The following is a 20675-nucleotide window of genomic DNA, read 5'->3' on the forward strand; positions in this document are numbered from 1 at the left end:
TTTGGGGCTCAGTTGGTAAAATGCCTTATTTACCCTAATAGCTGTGCAAAGTTTTTACGGTAGTTGGATGACAAAAAGCTACCTATAAGAGCAAACAAGCCACTTTAAAATCCTTAAAACAAGGGAAAGCAGTTTATACACTGAACGTTGTCTTAGATATGAAAAAACTTATGTTGAAATTAAAAAAATTCTTTACCTCTTGAACAAACAGCCTGCAATGAGTGATTCCTTTGCAAATCTAATTAAGGGGATAAGAAACAGGCATTCAAAAAAGAAATGACTGTTTTATAGATGGGAAACAAACTTCAGAAAAATCTGTCTTAAAAATAATTGCTTTACCTGAAATTTCCTTATAAGAAATTTTACAGCTGCTAATAACATCAGGAGTTAAAGCTAATGAAGTGAAAATACTAAATCCTGAAAATGCTTTTTCTCAAAGTAAGGTAATGAAGGATATGTTTCATGAAAGAACATCTATGTTCTTGACTCCTTTGAATAGTAACAATTTTGGTGAAAATATTGGAACTAACAACAATCAAGTCAAAATGTTTCAACAAATTCAAGACGCTATTCCACAAAAGAAAGCTGCCATGCTTTGTGGGCCATATTAGAGCTCACTCCAGTCTTCCTGGTCCTTTAGCTGAGGATAATGCAATGGCTGATAAGCTAACAAATATAGTAGCATTATCCCAAGTGGAAATGGCTCAACAGTCACATGCTCTTCATCAAAATAGCATAAGCTTAAAAAAGCAATTCAATTTTACCGAAGCAGTTCGTCAAATAGTTAAATGATGTGGGATATGTCCAAAATATTTTCCTGTCCCTCACTTAGGGGTAAACCCTCGAGGTCTTCTTCCCAATCATCTATGGCAAATGGATGTTACTCATATTGCAGAATTTGGCAAATTAAGATATGTACATGTGACCATTGACACTTATTCAGGATTTTTAATGACTAGTGTGCACAACCTGGGGAAGCTACAAAACATGTAATTATGCACTGCTTGAAGTGTTTTTCGTATGTGGGTATACCAAAAATTATTAAAACTGATAATGGTTCTGGATATAGTAGTAAGGCATTTCAACAATTTTGTGCACAATGGGAAATCGTACATAAAACAGGTATTCCTTATAATCCTCAGGGACAAGGTATTGTAGAAAGGGCTCATAGCAGTCTCAAAATACAACTTCAAAAAATAAAAGGAAGAAATTTACCCTCAATCTCCACATAATGCATTAAATCATGCTCTTTTTGTTCTGAACTTTTTGAATGTGGATGTCTATGAACAGTCTGCCGCAGATAGATTTTGGCACAGTGGCACCCAAACAACTTTTGCTCAAGTGAAATGGAAAGATCCCTGCTTGGGATTATGGAAGGGTCCAGATTCTGTTTTAATATGGGGTCGAGGACATGTTTGGTTTTTTTCACAAGAGGAGAATGAAGCTCGGTGGTTACCGGAGCGTTTGGTAAGAAGCGCGGAACTAAGGAAAGTCAGCTCCAATGACGTTCCTATAAAGGAACCAGAATGAAAGTGGCTCAATTAGTGTTTCTGAGGTCTTGTCACTGGTTAATGCAAACAGTGAGGAAATAGAGTTCGGAGCTGTGCCTCTTTTGGCTTTACTAGCGCCTTTAGAAAAATACTTTATATCACCTAATAGCTGTGCAGTATTTGACGAAGAGCTTTACAGCAGCTAAATATGGTAATTTCACCCTCAGTGTGAAGTGAAGTTTTTCGGTAGAACAAACCAAAAGTACTGCTGTAATAGAAATGTTTGTCTGAATTGAAGCACTTAGGGGAACTACTATGAATTTGGGTGAAGGGACAGCCTCTAGTTAAAAACTGTCTACCGCTGACAGTGCATCTCTGCTGGTCCGGAACGGCTGAGAGAACTGGCAACTTTGGAGTGTGGCATCATCCTGGGAAGGTTACAGTCCCCTAGCAACAACTATCACAACTCTATAACGACAACACTCACTAAATCCCAGTGTTTTATAGCAAAGCTGACTATAAATTCTAAACTTTAGAAATGATGTACGTACTTCCTGTCTAGTTAAGAGAATCTTTCTAAAAGAGATAGTGATAATAATTAAGAGTAAGAAGTAGAAAAAGATGAAAATAACATGTGAGTTTGTAGAAATTATTGTCTTGTTAGATCTGTGTTAAGAGATCTTTAGGTGTTTGCTAAATTAGATATATGCTAATGGTAGCCCTATATAAGTTTGTAAAATAGATCTATAGAGTTCCTTTAAGAATATAAGCTTGCAAGAAGTATCTAAGTTAGTCTTAAGACATGTAGTAATAACTTGTAAGAAGTAAAGATGTTAGTTGTAAATGTAAGTTTAAATAAGAAATAGGATGGAATGAATATAAGTATATAAGAAATAATAAGAAATATATTTGCTAAAGTAGTTCTATAGTTTTTTTTTTTTGGTTTTTTTTTTGGTTTTTTGAGACAGGGTTTCTCTGTGTAGCTTTGCGCCTTTCCTGGGACTCACTTGGTAGCCCAGGCTGGCCTCGAACTCACAGAGATCCGCCTGTTTCTGCCTCCCGAGTGCTGGGATTAAAGGTGTGCGCCACCACCGCCCAGCTATAGTTTTCTTAAGGAGTATAAATAAGTAGATGTTAATACGTTGTATGTGAGTTTGTAAAAAAAGTGTAAATGTTACATGTGAGTCTATTCTTAATGTATACGGCTGAAAGAACCTGAGACACAGAAGGAAGTGTCCTAGTAGACTGCGAAGTAGTCAGTCTGAGCAGTTTTTCAAAAGTTCCAGAAGCCGCTAAGAAGCTAAGAATGGCAGACGCCAGAACCAGCACAAGGCATCTGCAGCTGAGATCCGTGGAAAATCGACGCAACACAGAAAAACCTGAGCTAACATAAAAAACAGTGCGGTTTAGAATACTACTGTACCTAAAAAGGTCGGTCTGTGAGAACAAAAGTTAGAGACGCTTGTTTGAACTAAATTTGTTAACTGCAAAAAGTTTTGGTTGTAAAACGTCTCTTCATATTTGGAAGTGAAAGTCTGATACCAGAATTTACTTTTTTGAACTTTTTGAACTTAAAATGAGATAAAACTACAGAAAGATTTTGGTTATGGATTTCTTCATATTTGGAAGACTAGTGCCAGAATTTATCATTTGAATTTTGGGACTTAAGAAATGAAATGAACAATAGAGATTTTATTACAATGGGACAATTTTGAGTTTACTTATAGTAATGACCTAGGAACTGTTTTCTGGAATTGGGTTAAAAATGGAACTGTTTAAATGAAGAAATTTATTGTTTCTACCTTGACTCAAGATGCAGTTTTGTGTATGCATATATGCTGGTGATTCATGTATTGTTCTGTGTTAAAAATGCATTTGTTTTGTGGAACTGTTTATGTAAAAATGGAATTACGTACAGAACTGGTTTTATGTTACAAAATGGGACTGTTTAAACGGAGAAGTTTGGATTTTCTAACTAGGCTTGAGACTTTGCTTAAAAAATTATAAAGAAAAGGGAGAGTTAATATTCCTTAGTCTATTTAATTTAAAAAAATATTTTCTTGTTATTTGAGTGGATTAATGTTATGTTTTCTTAGTAAGAATTATGCAAATGGATATACTTAAATTTAAAGTGTAAAGAGTTTTATTATAAAACTACTTTTGGATGTTTTGCTAAAAGTTTTCGAAGTGTGTTAATGGTTAGATTGAGAAGATTGCTTTTCAATATGGGTTTGTAGGAATTGTATAAGTTTGGGTTCCTCTAACTAGGTTTGAGATTTTGTTTAAAAAATTATAAAGAAAAGGAGGAGTTATGAGATTGAATTATGTTTGCAGAAATTATGTTTAACCTATTGATATTAAAGCACCCTGGTTTTTTGGAGTTAAGGAAAATCTTAAGTTTGATGTGAATACATCGAAGTTTTTCCTATGTTCTGTTAGCAAGAAAATTCAAATGATTAAGAGTTAAAGTTGTAAGACAGAGAAAATTGTTAACTATATATAGCACCATATATGCTAATTCAAATGGTTCTGTTAAAAGTTTGCTTTGTGTTGTAAGATTGGGAGAATTGTGACTATGTATAGCAATATTTATGTTAACCTGTTAATGGTAATGATGAAGCTAAGGGATTCTTTAAGTTTGTAGTTGCCTTAAGAGTTTTTGGTTTAGAAAGGGCTTGAGGCAGCTAAGACTGCTGTAGTCACCTTGGACCTAATTCAAAAGAGAAATGCCATCTTTATCATCCTCTACTCCCATACTGGGAGGTGTAACAGCTATGGAGATTGCTGTAAGCCATTAATAATTAGTTATTTTTTATATATTAAGAAAGGGGGACCTGTGGGAGTCCATTTTCGGGTTCCTCGTGGCTTTACCCAGCATGTCCGCATAGAGGATGATTAGGACCATGGGCCTGAGTGCAGGTGTCTGAGATGGTCTGTGTTGGGGGAGGAGGTCTTTTGCTCCACCCCTTGGCGTCTCTATAAATACCCTGGGGCAGAGACAGTGGGGTCGTTGGAAAAGGTTCCAGGCCCTCTCGAGGCTATCCTTTATTTTCTATCTGTTTATCTCCGCAAGATTCTCCGCAATAAATCCTTCTCTCTAATATTTCCTGCTGCTCACACTCAAGAAAACTCTGGGGAGCTGTGGGGTTGGTGGGTAAACGCCTCACAAAGGGGTCAGGTGAGAACCACCATGGGGTCATGTGGAATGACTTCATCCACCAATGACCTAAACTTCCTACTAGGCCCCACCTCCTAAATGTTCCACCAGCTGCTTGGGGACCATCACCCTGGGGATCAAGCCTCCTATCACATGGACTATTGAGGACATTCAAACTGTAGCACTGAGGTTATTTTGATCTATGGAATGTTGCATATACATTGTATGGTAGGGAAACGTCATAATGTGCCATGAACATCTCGTTACTCTGCCAGTGATACCATACTGGTAGCTCAAAATTGATAATGGTGGGTAAATTTACACAAATCAAGAAAGAAAAACCCACAAGCTAGGGCTTCTTTACCTCCAAGAAAGCTATTAATCATTTATTAGCATACCACGTTCCCTTCCTTTCCTGGGACCCCAACTCCAAGAATACCAATTAGAAACTGAGGCATTCTTCTTACTTGATAGATGTAGGTCAAGAGAAAAAAAACAAAGGTGATTAAAAGTCAAGTTAGTTTTATTTGTTTTGTTAACAATCTAACATGTAGTTAGTAGTTCTGACACAAGAATGGGAGGGTTGGAAAGAACAGGACTACCATCCCCATGATGCCACTCATGAGCCATTTCCTGGTGGAGTGAAGTTAGAATGCATCTCTTGGCTCATTCTTTACTCCTGTTTCCTAGATGGACAAGAAAGCACGCAGAGAAGGCAACGGAGCTGTTTCCTTTTCTCTCCAGGCAAATTTCTGAGTTCTTCTAGAATTGGTTCTTTGCCCTGGAAATCTCCTGCAGGCAGGAGACTGGAGACTCTAGCCTGCCCACTTCCACCTGGTGGCCACTGCCGGACTCCAGTGGCATCCTCTCCCAGGTTGTGGGAGTGGCAGTGTCAAAAGCGGTGGAGACTGAGTTGTCTTTCAGATGGCTTCTCTCTTCTGACTTAATCGCTGGATCTGGAGTTACCTTTCCTGTATTACCTCCCTTCCCCAAAGACATACTTAGTTATGCTACTGTCTCCTTCATCATAATTTCTAGGCACACACTACACCTTACAGAACATGTGTAACTCAGAGGAGTTTTCCATCCAACCTGTCCCTACACTTTTTATCTAGACTGTACTAACTTTGACTGGGCAATCATTTGCACATGATATCATAAAGGGCTAGTTTGGAGTCAGAGGCAGACAGGAGGAGGATGGGATGGGAGGTACTGTTGGGGTCCTGGGCTCATTAGCCCACACGTGCCCATCGCCTCCTCAGGAACTGAAGAGGAGTGGTGGTTTGCACTGGTCCTCCCCTTTGTCTTCCACGTGGCTTCAGCTGAGCAGTTCCTGTACACATGCACCTCTTTCTTCTGCCTTGAGTCAGTCTCAGGGGTCGACACATCCTGCCTTCTCTGTACGTGAGCTCTGGTAAGATGAGCCCCTTAGCATCGCTTGCAACAACGGATTCCCATGCGATTACAGATGTTCTTTGTCTGCAACGTGATTCTTAGGACTTTGGGAGCACCCCTTGTTTTACTCATTGTCCCACTTTTTATCAGTGTCTTGGTTTAACAAGCTGTGCATTATTTGGGAGTGACGAGCACCATTGCTTCAGGATGTACTTTACAATATGATCTTACGGTTTGGACAATGCCTTCTTTCTTTTCCTTTTGTTTCCACATGAGTAAGTTTTTGAGAAGAAGAATTAAACCTTGTGAAGGAGGGGGCTTATACTCCCTATTAACTTAGAGAAAACTGTCATAGAGAGCAGAGGAATTACACGTGAGCATCCCCAGAGTTAAAAAGAAACAGCCACCACACCTTACAAAATGTCCGTGATTTTTATGAGTTTCCAAGCCATATTGACCTTCAGGAATATTTGTTCAATGCTATGTTGGATGCATCACCTGAACATCAAGGGCTCAAGTCATGAAAGGCAGATAGGTCTTTTGACAAAGCCCCAGATGTGAGGGGTTACCCAGACAAGCCTGAACCTCTCTAACTGAACTTTGAGTGACTCTAGCCTTCCTGGGGCAGACCTCCCCCAATGCTGATATTATGACTGCTTTCAAGTCACTCACCCTTCTCCCCTGGGAGGAGCCGTGCTTCTGTTATCTTGCTAGTCAAGGCATCTTTTATTGGCAGGACCATGTGTCCTAGAGGCTTATTTAAAGACTTGGAAGTAAAGCTGGACCTAATAGAACCCAGAAGCACCATACTCATGGGTTAGTCATGATTATTTGCCCCCAAACAGAGAGCAGGAGGCACCACAAAGAACACAGACACACAGGTACCTCAGCATGGGACCTGACAGGAGCTTTGTGGCAGCTGAAGAGGAACTTTATTCCAATTATTTAAGTAATTGCCCATCTGTCCACGGTCATTATATGGAATCAATGACCATTTTGGTTGAGTCTTTTCTGAGGAAACTGGCTTCTAGACTGGTCTGCCTTGAAGAACTCTCACCACGTAACTGAGGGGGCAGATGGAAGCCACCCGCCTGTTCCCCACTCTGTCTTGCTGCTGTTGGAGGAAACTCTCAGGAAGTGGCGCCGTGAAGCAGGCTCCAGGCGTGGCAGCCAGCTCCTCGGCCGTTATGATACCCCTGGAGGTAGGCAGGCGGCGAGTGCCATTGCTTGTTTGTAGACAGAAAACTGAGGTATAGAGAGGACAATAGACATCGATGACACAGCAACTAGCTGGCAGAAACAGGAAGAAAATCCCTGGTGTCGGGTGCCTGTGTCTGTTTTTTCCCACATAGACTCCTTTTGGTGGGGAAGGCCAGAAGGGAAGAGGTGTGGGCAGTGGAGCGAGGCACTGCTTCGTCTGAGGGAATACTTCGTCTACACTGACATCCAGCCCAGACAAGGAGGCCAGCAGCCCTCCCCTGCATGCAGCTGGTTCCAGGCAGCACTGGTGGTGTCGCCTTAAAACACGATTGCGTTTTTTTCTTTCTTCTTTTTAAAATTTGGTCTTAGTTGAAGTACTGGGGATTGAACTCAAGGCCTTACACTTGTCAGGCAAGCACTCTACCACTTGTATCAGGGTCTTAGTTGAGACACACCCCCCCCCACCCCCCACCCCCGCCGCCCAACCCCAGTACTGATCAAGAAAGAAGGTTCTTTTTTAAACTGTAAGCACAACTGTAGAGGTGATAGGGTAGCCTATGAGGGTCAAGATTCCTCTGGATTCTCAGGCTTGGGCTGTTTGCTATTGTTCTCACCGTGCATGACAAGGTCTGTGCTGGCCTGTTATTATTACCTGGCAGTGGTAAGATTTCAGCAGGAACCAGAAAGTCGCATGTTGAAAAGGCAAATGCCTCCTTCTCTTCAACTGTTTATTCCTGATACATTACTCCATTGAAAGTTTTTTACTATTTTGGTTTTCTAGATAAATATATAGTTACTCTTTCTCTTTTAAATGCAGATTTCCTAGGCATAATCATATAAAAAAGGAAAACAAACCTTTTGTGAATTTATTTTTGAAACTGCTTTGGCTTAGAACGTGGCACCATGCAATAAGAATGTTAACTTTCATAGGGAGGGATAGTTTTTGGAGGCTTATCCAGAATAAATATATTAAAATGAGGGTGGTATCCACAGTGTTGAAAAAGGACTTTCCCAGATGATGATGGGCTGGTGGTGCTGGGTTCTATAATAAAGTAGGCTGGGCAAGCCATCAGAAGCATGCCAATAAGCAGCATCCCTCCATGGCCTCTGCAGCAGCTCCTGCCTCCAGGTTCCTGTCCTGTTTGAGTTCCTGTCCTGACTTTCTTCAGTGATGGATGACAATGTGGAAGTGTAAGCCAAATAAGCCCTTTCCTTTCCAACTTGCTTTTTGGTCATGGTGTTTCATCATAGCAATAGTAGCCCAAACTAAGACAGGAAGTTTATGGTTTTGTGTGGGGCTACATTCATGGCTGTCCTGGGTGGGATGTGAAGCCCATGATGAATTTCTGCCTCTTTTTAAAAGAATCAGATAGGTAGGTATTAAGGCCACCATTACTTGATTTTATCTGCATTATCTATCTATCTATCTATCTATCTATCTATCTATCTATCTATCTATCATCTGTTCTGGAAATCAATTGAGTAAAATTGTTCCCTGTGTGAAATATGCATGTGTACTTTACATTTTTCCCTGATTGGACTCCGTGTTTGAGGTGGGTTAGTTGAAAGCTTATAGGGCATGAGGCCCATGTGATTCCCCTTTAGTCTCTGTCCCTAGGGATACAGCGTGGACTGGATACTGACTGAGCATCCAGTTTGCAGGTAATAGAGTAAGGTACTTTCTTCCCCTGTCAGATCCCGGCTGATAGCTTTTGGTACCCATTCCGCCTGAACAAGGCTGGAGAGCTGCCTCCCTCAGGACAGGCCTGTGGGCAGACGTCCCCCAGCTTGGAGCTGTTTCTGCTCCCAGTCCTGGTAAAAGGAGATGCAGATTTTAGGCTGAATACTGATGATGGAAGAGGAGAATTTTTAAAAAGGATTTTTGTTGCTTCAGGGAAGAAAACTGCAGTCGGGCTTGAAAGCCTAAAGCCTTTTCATTTTACAGGGAGAGGTTTGATAGCTCTCTCTCTCTCTCTCTCTCTCTCTCTCTCTTTCTCTTACTGTGCTCAGGGCAGAATTCTTGCAGACACAAAGGCTCTACAGCTTTAAACCTGGAGCACAGTGACCCATCAGAACGGGCAACAAGAACTCTGGGCGTCTCCTGGACTGACGACTTAAAACATTTAAATTGATAAAATGAGGTTGGGAAACCACAAAAATAGGGCAAGACCATAAAAAAAAGTGAGGCTTTTTTTTTTTTTTATAGCAAATCTAGGCTCATTAATGTAAACTGATATTGCAAATTGATACCCCAACAGGTTAAATTTGGATACATTGCATTTGATCCACATATTATATTTAAAATTATGTTGCTGAAATTTCAACTATAGTTTGAATTTCTGGTTTCTCTTAAAAACAACCCACAGATGACCAGGTGTCAAGGAAACTGTTGTCAGGAAGCAGCCAGCTGTTGCCGCTGCTGTCCAGCTTTCATAGCCCTACCTCTGTCTATCATTTTATATCACAGCATATTAGAGCAGGGCCACTTTAGCTATTTAAATCACCAGCCTGGATCCTGTAGGCTTCTGGGTTTGAAATCACTCATGTAGGATCGGTGGCTTCTGCTAGGGAAGTGCTGGGTCAGCGAGCTTGAGACAATACTAGTAAAAGGTTATGAGGTAACCACGATTCTGACCTGATGGTTTTCCATGGAGAAATGAGGAGGAGAGCAGCCCCGCCCCCCGTAGCAATTGAGACAGAAGACCAGGGCAGGCATAGGAAACTGGGAACTTCACTAGGACAATGGGTTTACCTTGGTAGCCCATACAAATGGGAAAGGCAGTCTCCTAGTCGTACAGCAAGCTTTGTTCTAGAACAGCATCTATCCAACTGGGGGCGGGGGTGACCCACGGGACACAGAAGACTCCAAGTGTATCGGTACCAGCTGGTTTTTTTTATCTCGGTCTGTATCAGCGGGAGGTGGGTGTCTTTCTTCTGCACCACTTCATATGGTGAGGTCATCCGACCTGGCCCTGCTGCTGGCTTTGCTCAGCCTGCTCAGGGGCCTGTTGTCATCGGTTGTCAGCTCTGGACAGAGGGAAGGCGACTTCTCGGCCGCCAGCCCTTGCTTGGCTACCTTTTCAGCTTGCAGTTCTTCCTTCTCGCCGTCCTTCGCCACTCCAGGGGTCTCGGCTTTCTCCGCATCAGGCACTGCAACCGTCTCCTGCCCTTCTGGGGCCATCTTCTCGGCTTCCTGCTTCTTCTCTCCCACTTCGGGTTCCACAGCCTCCTCTACCGGCTGCTCTTCCCCCTCCACTTCCTGGGCCCCCACCTGAGCATAAGAAGGCAGGGTTTCTTGGTAACCCCGTGACACATCCGCCAGGGGTCCTGTGCCGATCTTCTCCTCAAACTGACTGAAGGGCTTGGCTGAAAGTGGGCTGGTCTCCACCATTCCAACTTCAGTCAGAGGGAAGTAGTGGGATACGATCTTCTCTTCTTCTAGGAGCTGGTAGCCCTTGGCTTTCTGGATGGAGGAAACCGCAATGGAATGGAGGGACTTCTCGGGGATCTCCCCCAGTGGTTGCTCAACAGGCCTCTTGAAGGCAGACCGGATTCCCTTCATGCCCAGGTGGCTCATCTCCATGATGTTGAGAAAGAGGGACACAAAAGCGACAGAGAGCATGAACAGGATGAAGATGGTTTTCTCCGTAGGCCGGGACACAAAGCAGTCCACCACATTGGGGCAGGGCCATCGGCTGCAGCGATAGAGGGGCAGGATGCGGAAGCCGTACAGGAAGTAGTGGCCCACGATGAAGCCCACCTCGAAGAGGGTCTTGAAGATGATGTGGCAGACATAGGTCCTTAGCAGCGTGCCCTCCAGCCGGAACTTCTTGGTGCCCTTGCTGCTGCTGCTGCTCTTCCTGATGCTGGCCTGGTCCGGGGCGATTGGCACCCTCTCACCCCCGTTGCTGCGGGACTGCTGACACAGCTCCTCGGCTTCACGGTCCTTTCGCTTTTCCTCCATGCGGACGTGATGTACCGCGTGCCCCACGTACATCAGCGATGGAGTGGAGACGAAGATGATCTGCAGGACCCAGAGGCGGATGTGAGAGATGGGAAAGGCCTCGTCGTAGCAGACGTTCTCGCAACCTGGCTGCTGGGTGTTGCATACGAAATCAGACTGCTCGTCGCCCCACACAAACTCAGCTGCCGTGCCCAGGATGAGGATTCGGAAGATGAAGAGGACCGTGAGCCAAACTCTGCCAATGACGGTGGAGTGTTCATTCACCTCCTCCAAGATGTTTCCCAGGAAACTCCAGTCGCCCATTGCTCACCACCTAGGAAGCAGAAGGCAAAACCTAAGTGGCCACCGTGCAACCCCGAGATGACCTCTTTCCCAGCTCTTGGAGTGCCCTCCTTTCCGAGCTGATGGAACAGTCATGAGGTAAACAGTCTCTATGGAGTGCCTCGTCTGTATGGACGAGGGCTAAGGGACAAAGGGATGTTAAAGTGGGTTTAGTACTAATCTATAAAATAGTGCTGCTAATAATATCTGTTCTCATTCACCTCACAAGTAGCTTGAAAGGATCCATGAACCAGTATCTGTATAAATCCCCGAATTTACTGTGATTTACTATGGACCAGAAGTAGAAAGCTATGGTTACATGAATTTAAATCAAGACCACACGGAGATGAAAGATTCATGAACCATAATACTGAAAACAATCCCCTATACTATGGGTTCCTGGGCTCCCAACAACATTGTTATGTGAATGAAATTGTAAGTAGCCACTTTACGTTGGGCTGTTTTGGAATGTGTAATGATCACATGCATGAAAAGAAGTGGAAGAGAACGAACAATTATCGAGCATTTTTAGTTGGACAGACCTTTGATGTTGCACTATTTCTGTTATCTGAATCTTGTTAGATGTTAAGCTCTCGGGTAGTGGCTGTGCCTGTCACGTTTACTGCTGCGTAGCCAGGGCCAGCACACACAGCCCACACGTAGGACTTTACACGAGGGTTTTCTAAACCATCTTGCTTTCAACAAACGAGAAAACAGGGCTTCAGAGGCTAAGCAGATGGTCTTAGATCAGACAGCAAAAAACACTAGCAGTTCCGTACCTGATCCCAAAGGTTTGAGTCTCAAACCGTTAAGAAATACTGCCTGCTACATGGGCTACGCGTTTCTCCGACTTCTTTAGTCCTAACTTATGCTTTCTTTTCTTGAGGTTGAGAGCTGGAAACGCCTCTTAATAGTTTTACAAATTGAGGGCAGTATATTTTTATTATTACCCCTTTAAATTCCAAGAGCAGAGTGCTCTAGGAGGGAGTGTTGTTATCGGAAGTCGCTAGGACGTGTTCAGTGTTTCACAAAACGACTAGGCTGCAGGGTTAGTTACAGGTGGTTGTTTAAATACAGAAGTTTGATCTGCAGGGAAAAATACTATTAAACGCAATGATATATGATGTCTCCAGCATAGCAGGGGCTGACGGGGAGAGGGTTGAACTGATGGGGAGGGTGTGTACACATGGGGGCCACTCATTCAGGACTACGATAAAAACAAAACAAACAAAACCTCTCACATCAACTTAGGTCAGTTGTCCCTCCAAGCTGAACATGTCTGGAGCTGTGGAACTCACTCATGCTGCCCTTAGATCAAGGCAATAACTCCTGTTGGAGGGGCCCTTCTCTGGGTTTCTGCTGGCCATCATCAGAAATAAATGAGAAACATCGCAATTGGGTGATCCACCTGAGCACCAAGTCTGCGCACGAGACAGACCCAGGGAGGTCGGTTTCTTATCACATAGTTCCATCTATTTTCTCCTGTAAGACAAAGCTTTGGCTTTGATGTATTCTAATCTGATAGCTTATTGTTACTGTGTACATAATCTTACTATCTTAGAGTAGACCATTCTTCAATCACTTTTGGCTTTCTCTTCCATGACCCATGGCAGCAGAGAAAAACATGCTTCAGAGCATGGGTCCTCCATAGATGCCAGAGGATGGGGCTGAGGGTGATGGTTCTAAGATCTGAAACTCTCAGCTCCTATAAAGATGATTATCACCAAAATTCAGGGACTTCCAGTCTTCTTCTACATAGCGGTAATGAGAGTTAGGACTCACAATAAATAATAAAGTTTATAAAATTTAGAATAAAAAGGAGAGCTTTCAAGGAAATAAATGCAAACACCAGGAAAAAAAGAAAAAAAGTAAGATCATGCAAACTAGCTATCTCGAACCAAAAAACAAAGGCAAAATAAACCTTCCCACAACTGGGTCGGAAGGTATTTGTTTTAGGAAACATCGGGATATAAATGGGTAGACCAGTAACTTAACACACAGTGTCATGGTACACCGTCATGGCCCAAGACCTTCCTGACAGCTATGCCAATAATTTCTAAATGAAAGCCAGAGCAAAGCTGTGTCCTTTGTAACCCATCCTGGATTGTTTTGAATTTTGAACATTTTCCTTATGTTTACTCAAGAGTTTTGTGCCAAATTACAGGCAACTGTCGCTCAGGACAAAAATCTTTCTATTGGCGTGGCATGAAACAGGTCACTTTTGCTGTCCAGAAGAGAGGAGTTAGAGATACTGGGGGAAGTGTTTGGGTTATTACAATATGTTTGAGAGAGAGACAGACAGACAGACAGACACACACACAGACACACACACACACACACACACACACAGAGAGAGAGAGAGAGAGAGAGAGAGAGAGAGAGAGAGAGAGAACAACTTTCGAGAGTTAGCTCTCTTCTACCATGTGGGTTTCTGGGATCACACTTAGGTCGTCAGGCTTGGTGACGGAGCCTTTACCTTTAACCTGCTGAACTCTCTTGCTGCCTTTCTCCTTTTAAATTTAAATAAATTATTTGAAAAAGCAAAACGATGTTTATCTATTTAATATGTACAGTGTTTTGTCTGTGTATATGTCTATGCCCTGCTGTGTGCCTGGTGCCTGCAGAGTCTGGAACAGGTCATCAGATCCCCTGGGATTGGAGCTACACATGACTGTGAGCTGCCAAATGTGTCCTGAAATTAAAGCCAGGTCCCCTGGAAGGGCAGTGAGTGCTCTTAACCACGGAGCCATCTCTCTAGTCACACCCCCCCATACACACACTTTAAATGTTTATGTGTTGGAATTGTTTTTTTTTTTTTTTCTTTCATGGATAAAGATTGGACTGAACATGCCAGGCAAGTGCTGAGTTACACCTCCAGCTCTGGTCTTAACTTGCACGTACGTTGATCATTTAAGGAAGTAAAGACACAGCAGCAGGCTGGAGCAGGGAGAACTCGGAACCAAAAGAACCATTCACTTCTGCCCTCCTCCATCGTACTTTGTTGTGAAAATGGAGTGGACCAATCCAGTACAGATGGAAGTTAAATGATGTTTTTTTTGAATCTCAGCCCCAGGACCTCCATGTACTCCTGGCGACTTCCCACTCTAGAATTGTGGGTAAGGGTGATAATTGAAACAACAATCTATGCCAGAATCCTCACCTCTTCCTAACAGTGATGCACACTGATATGTCCCCTGTCAGTCCTGAGGACAAGCTATGAGCTAAGCAAATGACTTTCCTATTGAGATTTCAGACTGCCAAACACAATAAGCACAAGAAAGTAGCATTCGGCTGCCAACTCCTTATTTTAAAAATAAGAAATGTTTTAGATCACTGAATAATGTAGTCTGATTTCACCCTCACTTGATTAAGGCGGGGGGGGGGGCACTTTAAGACCACAAAACTTAGAGAGGACACAGTTTCAGAATAAAAGTCATCTTTAAATCGAACACCTTTAACTTGGTGAGAAATTCACCTCCTTGTTTCCTTCATTACAGTTGAAATTTTGTCACAGGCTGTCAACATTTTGCCTTGAGCTAAAATGGCCAGACCTACAGTTTGAGACTCAGAGAATAAAGAATTATCGGCACTCTGACCAGGAGAGACAAGCTGAGAGGTTAAATGAGTCTCCGAAGGCGGCCCAGCTAGGGAGGGTAGAGCTCAGATGTGAGCCGAGTCTTCCCTACTCCAAGCCTGAAGGGAATTTCTAGGGCTGTGTGGCCTTCTCGTGGGCTTGAAGAGGCACAGAACCACATAAACATCCATGCTTGAAGAGGCACAGAACCACATAAACATCCATGCTGACAAGTTTCTCAGGCGTCAGTGGGCACACACCACTCCGGCTGCCAGTGGGAAGTTAAGTGTGGCTCCATTTTTGTATGAGGCAGCAGCTCTCCCCAACAGACAACAGAATTTGCCCCAGGAGGAGTTTTGGGATCCTTAGCCAGTATCATTCCTGTGCTCCATGAACTGCTTTAACATTTCGAACCCTGAGCGGGTGGCTTCCCCTCCACTGAGCACTCCACCATTGCGACTTTCCTCCCATCTCAGAGCTGTGAGTGAAAAAAAATTGGGGGGAAAAAGTGCATTGGTAACTGGAATGCTTGTTTATGTCCCTCTGGATTCCTGGAGGCACGCGTTCATTCTCTCTGAAAATGAAAAGACCTTAAGAAGTCAAGAGCTGGAGTTTGAACATCGCTATTCACACCCACCATATCCCGGCACTCTCTCTCCTCTCCCTTCCAAACCTCCGCAAAGCCTCAGAGGAACTCCCAGAGGGTTCTCCAGGTTGAACTTGAAGTGCAGCCCTCTCAGCCCAATGATAGAACTCGATGACAACTTTCTTCGTCTTGGAGAAAACTATGTATGGCCCTGATCATGCTGGGAGAGAGGAAGCGAAGGGAAAGTTACGGCCTAAGGCCACCCAAGGAAAACTTGCCGGTATGAGTAGGGTCCCACGGAGAAACAGGTACGGTCTTTCCCTCCTGGTGCTCGGCAGTGAAATGGCAACTTTGGTGTCTTTCCTTTGCCACCTAAAAGCCCACCTCCCACTTCTCTAACCCGCCCCAAATGTGCTGCACGACTGAGCAGATATGACTGGATCGGTCCTGATGGGTAGGTTTTACTGTCCAGCAATATTTTAAGCTCCCAGCCAGACAGCTTTTATGAAGGGAGGGATGTTTGGGAAACAATGGGAGGGAGAGAATGGGAGAGCTGTGCTGGACACACGGGGGAGGAGGGTGGGGGAGAGCTGACGTGGGAAAGCTTAGCTGGGGCTTCTGCAGCCTCCACACGTTTCTCTTAGCTGTAGACCGGCGTTCTGCGGCTTCGGCTTCTTGCAGAGGACGGGTGTGAAGGGGTATTTCCCAAGGCCTGGAAGCCATCATCTTGGAGACTCTTAGTGATATAGGGAGAGTAAGAAGGGACCCATGTGCGACCTTCTGCTTCGAGTCGGACCGCATGAGAGTGGTTGGTTCCTTTCAAGGATGACATTTAATCCTCCATGGGGGTTTGGCCTTGTGACTCAACACCTTTAGTATGTATGCAGCCTCCCTGATGACTCTGCTCCTAGGAACAGTGGGGTGCTGAATACAGTTCCCAGTTCCAGGTGTGAGATACATGCACCCGGGTCAGTCAAGGTAAACACCAGAAGCCCCCCGAAGCAACGCAGGCTCTGGTCATTCCTCAGGGCTGCCCACTAGAACTAGAGGCTAAAATCCCTCTACGGAAGACAGGACACACGTTGGTTGTAGGGGAGAGAGAAAACGTGGAGGCACTGAGCTAGAATGCCTTCCATGCTGGCTGGCAATCACACCACAGTGGGTGCTAAATGATTGATGCTGTAGGAGAAAGGGAACCATTGATCTTGTCCAGCTCTGACCCCTGTGAAACCAGAGTTCAACTTGCTGGGCAAAATAGGCCTGCTTCACCTGTACAGAAGTGTCTTGACTGTGCTGGGGGTGACCAGATGCCTTCTAACTGGAGTGTTGTGGTGGTGGTAGGGAATAATCCATTGCTGGTACTTTAAGCCCCGCTAACAACTGAGGTCTAGGGAGACTACCGGCTCCAGTGGGGAACTTATTACTGATATTTATCTAAACTGACAGAGCAAACTGCCTTCTAAATATCTATGCTTCTACCCAGAGACGGAGCTGATGCTAGAGAAGCCTCTTCCTGGGAAGAACATCGATGAACACAGAGACCCATGGATTCCCAAGATGCTGAGAATAAGCAGCAGTTGTGGGCCCAGCCTAAACAAGACAGATACACCACACCCTTGAAGGCTTAGGGAACATTGAAAAAGAGAGGATTGGAAGTATGGAGAACCAGATGATAGGCTAAGGGCTATAAATCGCCTTTCTTTAGACTCAATATAACTCTTGTCATTATTAAACTCTCAACATCTCTAACTACCAGCACTGGGCTGGCACACACAAGACTATCCCTATCAACTGTCAATCAAGGAAAGGGGAGGGTCTCATGAGGCCCTACCCTTTACCTCTGAACTATTGGCTATTGATAGATTCTAAGAGAGGAGGAACCATTCTCTCTGTTCTGTTGTATACCCTCTGCTGAGCCTGCCAGGCTTCAACAGATAGCCCCAAACCTATGGCCATACAGACAGTCCTGGTTCATCTCAGTGGGTCACCAAGCAAAAGGAATAGCCATGAACACAAGGGAGAGATTTGTGGGGAGGAGGGATGTGGGAGAAGATGGTAGGGAGGCAGGGTTAGAGTGGTCAGCATGTGTTGTGTACACATGTACAATTATCTCAAAGCAAAGTTAATGAATGAAGAAGTCAGCTTTGGACTCTACAGGGCTTGGGTATCATTTGTCAATTTGGTATCGTTTCTCACCTCCTCACTTACAGTTACAAATACCTCTGAGAAGCTGCATGTGAACGGAGGGATTATGCAGGGTCATATGCTTTCTGTAAACGACAGTGTGATGATTTGCTCATCCAGAGGGTCTTGGGTGGAGTATCACTGTAGTCCCATAAAGAATGACACTTCCACAAAGGGAAGCCACCGTAGAGGGCATGGACATGTTCTGAGAGCCACACCCCTTTCATTGTCTGGGACTGGCTGTAAAAGTGGCTGTTCTGACAATGTTTTCCCAATGAAAGGTTTAAAACAATTTATTTTCTTTTTAAGTGTGTGTGTGTGTGTGTGTGTGTGTGTGTGTGTGTGTGTGTGTGTAGGTATGCATATGTGTGAGCGTAGGAGCCCGTGGAGTTCCGAAGAGGGTGCAGGAGCCCCTGGAGCTGTGGTTACGGGTGGTTGTGAGCTGTCTGACCTGGGTGCTGGGAATGCGTTTTGAGGCCTCTGCAAGATCAGTATGAGCTGCCACAGGGTTGTTTTTATTTGTTTGTTTGTTTTTTGAGACAAACTTTACCTCAGAGATCCAGACTGGCCTCAAATACGCAGTTCTCCTGCCTCAGCCTCTCAAGTAGCTGGGATTACAGGCATGCACCATTATTTGTAACCAAAATTTGGGATATTTTATTTTACCAACTTATTCATGGAAATAATGGGGCAAAAATAGTTGGTATTTGGATTCTTTCAGGAAATAAGAATGCACAATTGCTCAATTAAACACAAATTAGGGTAAGAGAGGCTCCCTAACAGCTGAGTGCTCACCACCTCCCTTCCATTCTGTTATTCCTTCTATTTCCTGTGGCCATGAACATTTTAATGGTGCAGTGTGAGGAGAGTCATAGCAACCCGTGTAAGTCTCAAGTCCATTAAAATTCTCACTAATCCACAACCTTATTTACTTTAACTCTTCGGATTTCTTTTAAGTTTTGAGGGCCCACATGCACTCGGACAATGCCTTCCACGGAATCCTTCCATTGACCATAGGTGGTCAAGACTGTTCCCTGAATATCAATGAGGTGAGGAGCCAGAAGTGGGAGGGGAAGAAAAGTCCTTCGTTTGAGAAGATGGCTCACATGTCCATTCCTGTAGTTTTGCTTTCTCTAAGGAATTCCAGAACCTACAGAGCTTGTTATCAAAATGATCCCCCCACCTAGGGGTGACCATATGATCTTGGCTAATGTGGTGGGTGGTATCAAGTGCCCTTTGTGAAGACATTTGTAGAGGATGTGTTTGAGCACAGATGGACAGAATAACAAATAGCTCTGAGCATAGTCTCATAGGTTTGGGACATCTCTCCCTTTCCTTCTCTTTTCTTTTCTCTCTTCCCTCCTCCCTTCTCTCTAAACTCCCTCCTCTCTCTCCCTCCCCTCCCCTCCCCTCCCCTCCCCTCCCCTCCTTTCCCTTCCCCTTCATTTTCTTTAAAACAGTTCTCTTCTGTAGCCCAGGTTGCCTGGAACCCATTATGCAGCCCATGCTGGCCTCAAACTCCTGAGTGCTAGGATTAAAGTCATTATGTCTGGCTGGCTTTCTAAATTAGCACCTTCTTTGCTTATTTACTTGGTTGACACAGAAGAACACTCTACTAACAAGGCCTAATTACTTTTTTTTTCTGTTGTTTGTTTTTGAGAAGAGGTCTTTTTTGCCATGTAGCCCAGGATTCTCTGGAACTCATGATCCTTTTGCCTCAGCATCCCCATGTACTACAATTACAGTCATGTACCACCACTCCTGATAATTAATTTTTTGTTGTTGGTTCTATTTGCAGCTAACAAGCCCTTGAAAACATTAGCACCCAATCTCATACCTTCCGGAGAAAAGTTTGGAAAGAGACGGAGAGTGAGGCTCACCTAAGCCTTACTGAGAAGAAAGGACGCGTCTGTGCCTGCCAGGAACCAGAATTGGTCTTGTAGTTCATTCAGTGGGAAATGAAAAGTCTTCCCATGGAGGCTACATGGCATTGTGTTTTCTTTTCTTTTTCTTTTTTCTTTTTTTTTTTTTTTTTTGGTTTTTCGAGACAGGGTTTCTCTGTGTAGCTTTGCGCCTTTCCTGGGACTCACTTGGTAGCCCAGGCTGGCCTCGAACTCACAGAGATCCGCCTGGCTCTGCCTCCCGAGTGCTAGGATTAAAGGCGTGCGCCGCCACCACCGCCCAGCTTCTTTTTCTTTTTTGAGACATAGTCTCACTGTGTAACCCTGGCTGGCTGGGAGCAGCTCAATACGAAGATGAGGTGGTCTTCTAACTCACAGGGATCTGCCTGATTGCTTCTGCCTCCTGAGTGCTGGGATTAAACCACACTTGGCGTTGTATTGCATTATTTGATCTCTAAATCTCAAAAACTTGTGACATAATCTTAATTTCAAGGCAAATTTCAACTTTAAATTCTGAAACCATCTAGATTATTAGAGCATGGCATTTTGGGTAATGCACTGGCCTTCTGGTTTTGGAAGCATTGAAGTAGTCATGTGTGGAAAGATTATGGGGTCTGAAGCTGAGAACCCGGCTCTCTACAGGTTGGTGGAGTCGTTCAGCTCCTGCTGGCGTCTGTTTCCACCTCTACTGCGTTGTGTCCAGGGGGAATTGTCACCTGTTGGTCACGTTCGCTGTCCCATGCTCAGATCTATGGGTTGATTTGCTAGCTGATTGACTAAAATCACGCCTCTCCCACCCCCATGGAGAGAGAAGTCAGAACTGGAAAAGCCTGGGAGACATTACCAACCTCAATGCCCTCATTCTTTAGATAAGAGAACCAAGGTTCAGAGTAGGCAGGATGC

The 20675-nt window shown here is 44.1% G+C and overlaps 1 protein-coding gene across 1 annotated transcript; it reads right to left on the reverse strand.

The window, feature by feature from the left end:
* Window positions 1-10186: 10186 nt before the first annotated feature.
* Window positions 10187-11509, reverse strand: Gja8 (gap junction protein alpha 8). Its single transcript, XM_059265925.1, has one exon. It carries the CDS (start codon window positions 11507-11509, stop codon window positions 10187-10189), a length of 1323 nt encoding a protein of 440 aa, XP_059121908.1.
* Between the last annotated feature and the right edge of the window lie 9166 nt (window positions 11510-20675).

The sequence above is a fragment of the Peromyscus eremicus genome, chromosome 6 (assembly GCF_949786415.1).
Source record: "Peromyscus eremicus chromosome 6, PerEre_H2_v1, whole genome shotgun sequence".
Taxonomy (NCBI): domain Eukaryota; kingdom Metazoa; phylum Chordata; class Mammalia; order Rodentia; family Cricetidae; genus Peromyscus; species Peromyscus eremicus.

Coding starts and splice junctions, on each gene's coding strand:
- Gja8 (XM_059265925.1), bottom strand. CDS start 11,509: ATGGGCGACTGGAGTTTCCTGGGAAACATCTTGGAGGAGGTGAATGAA.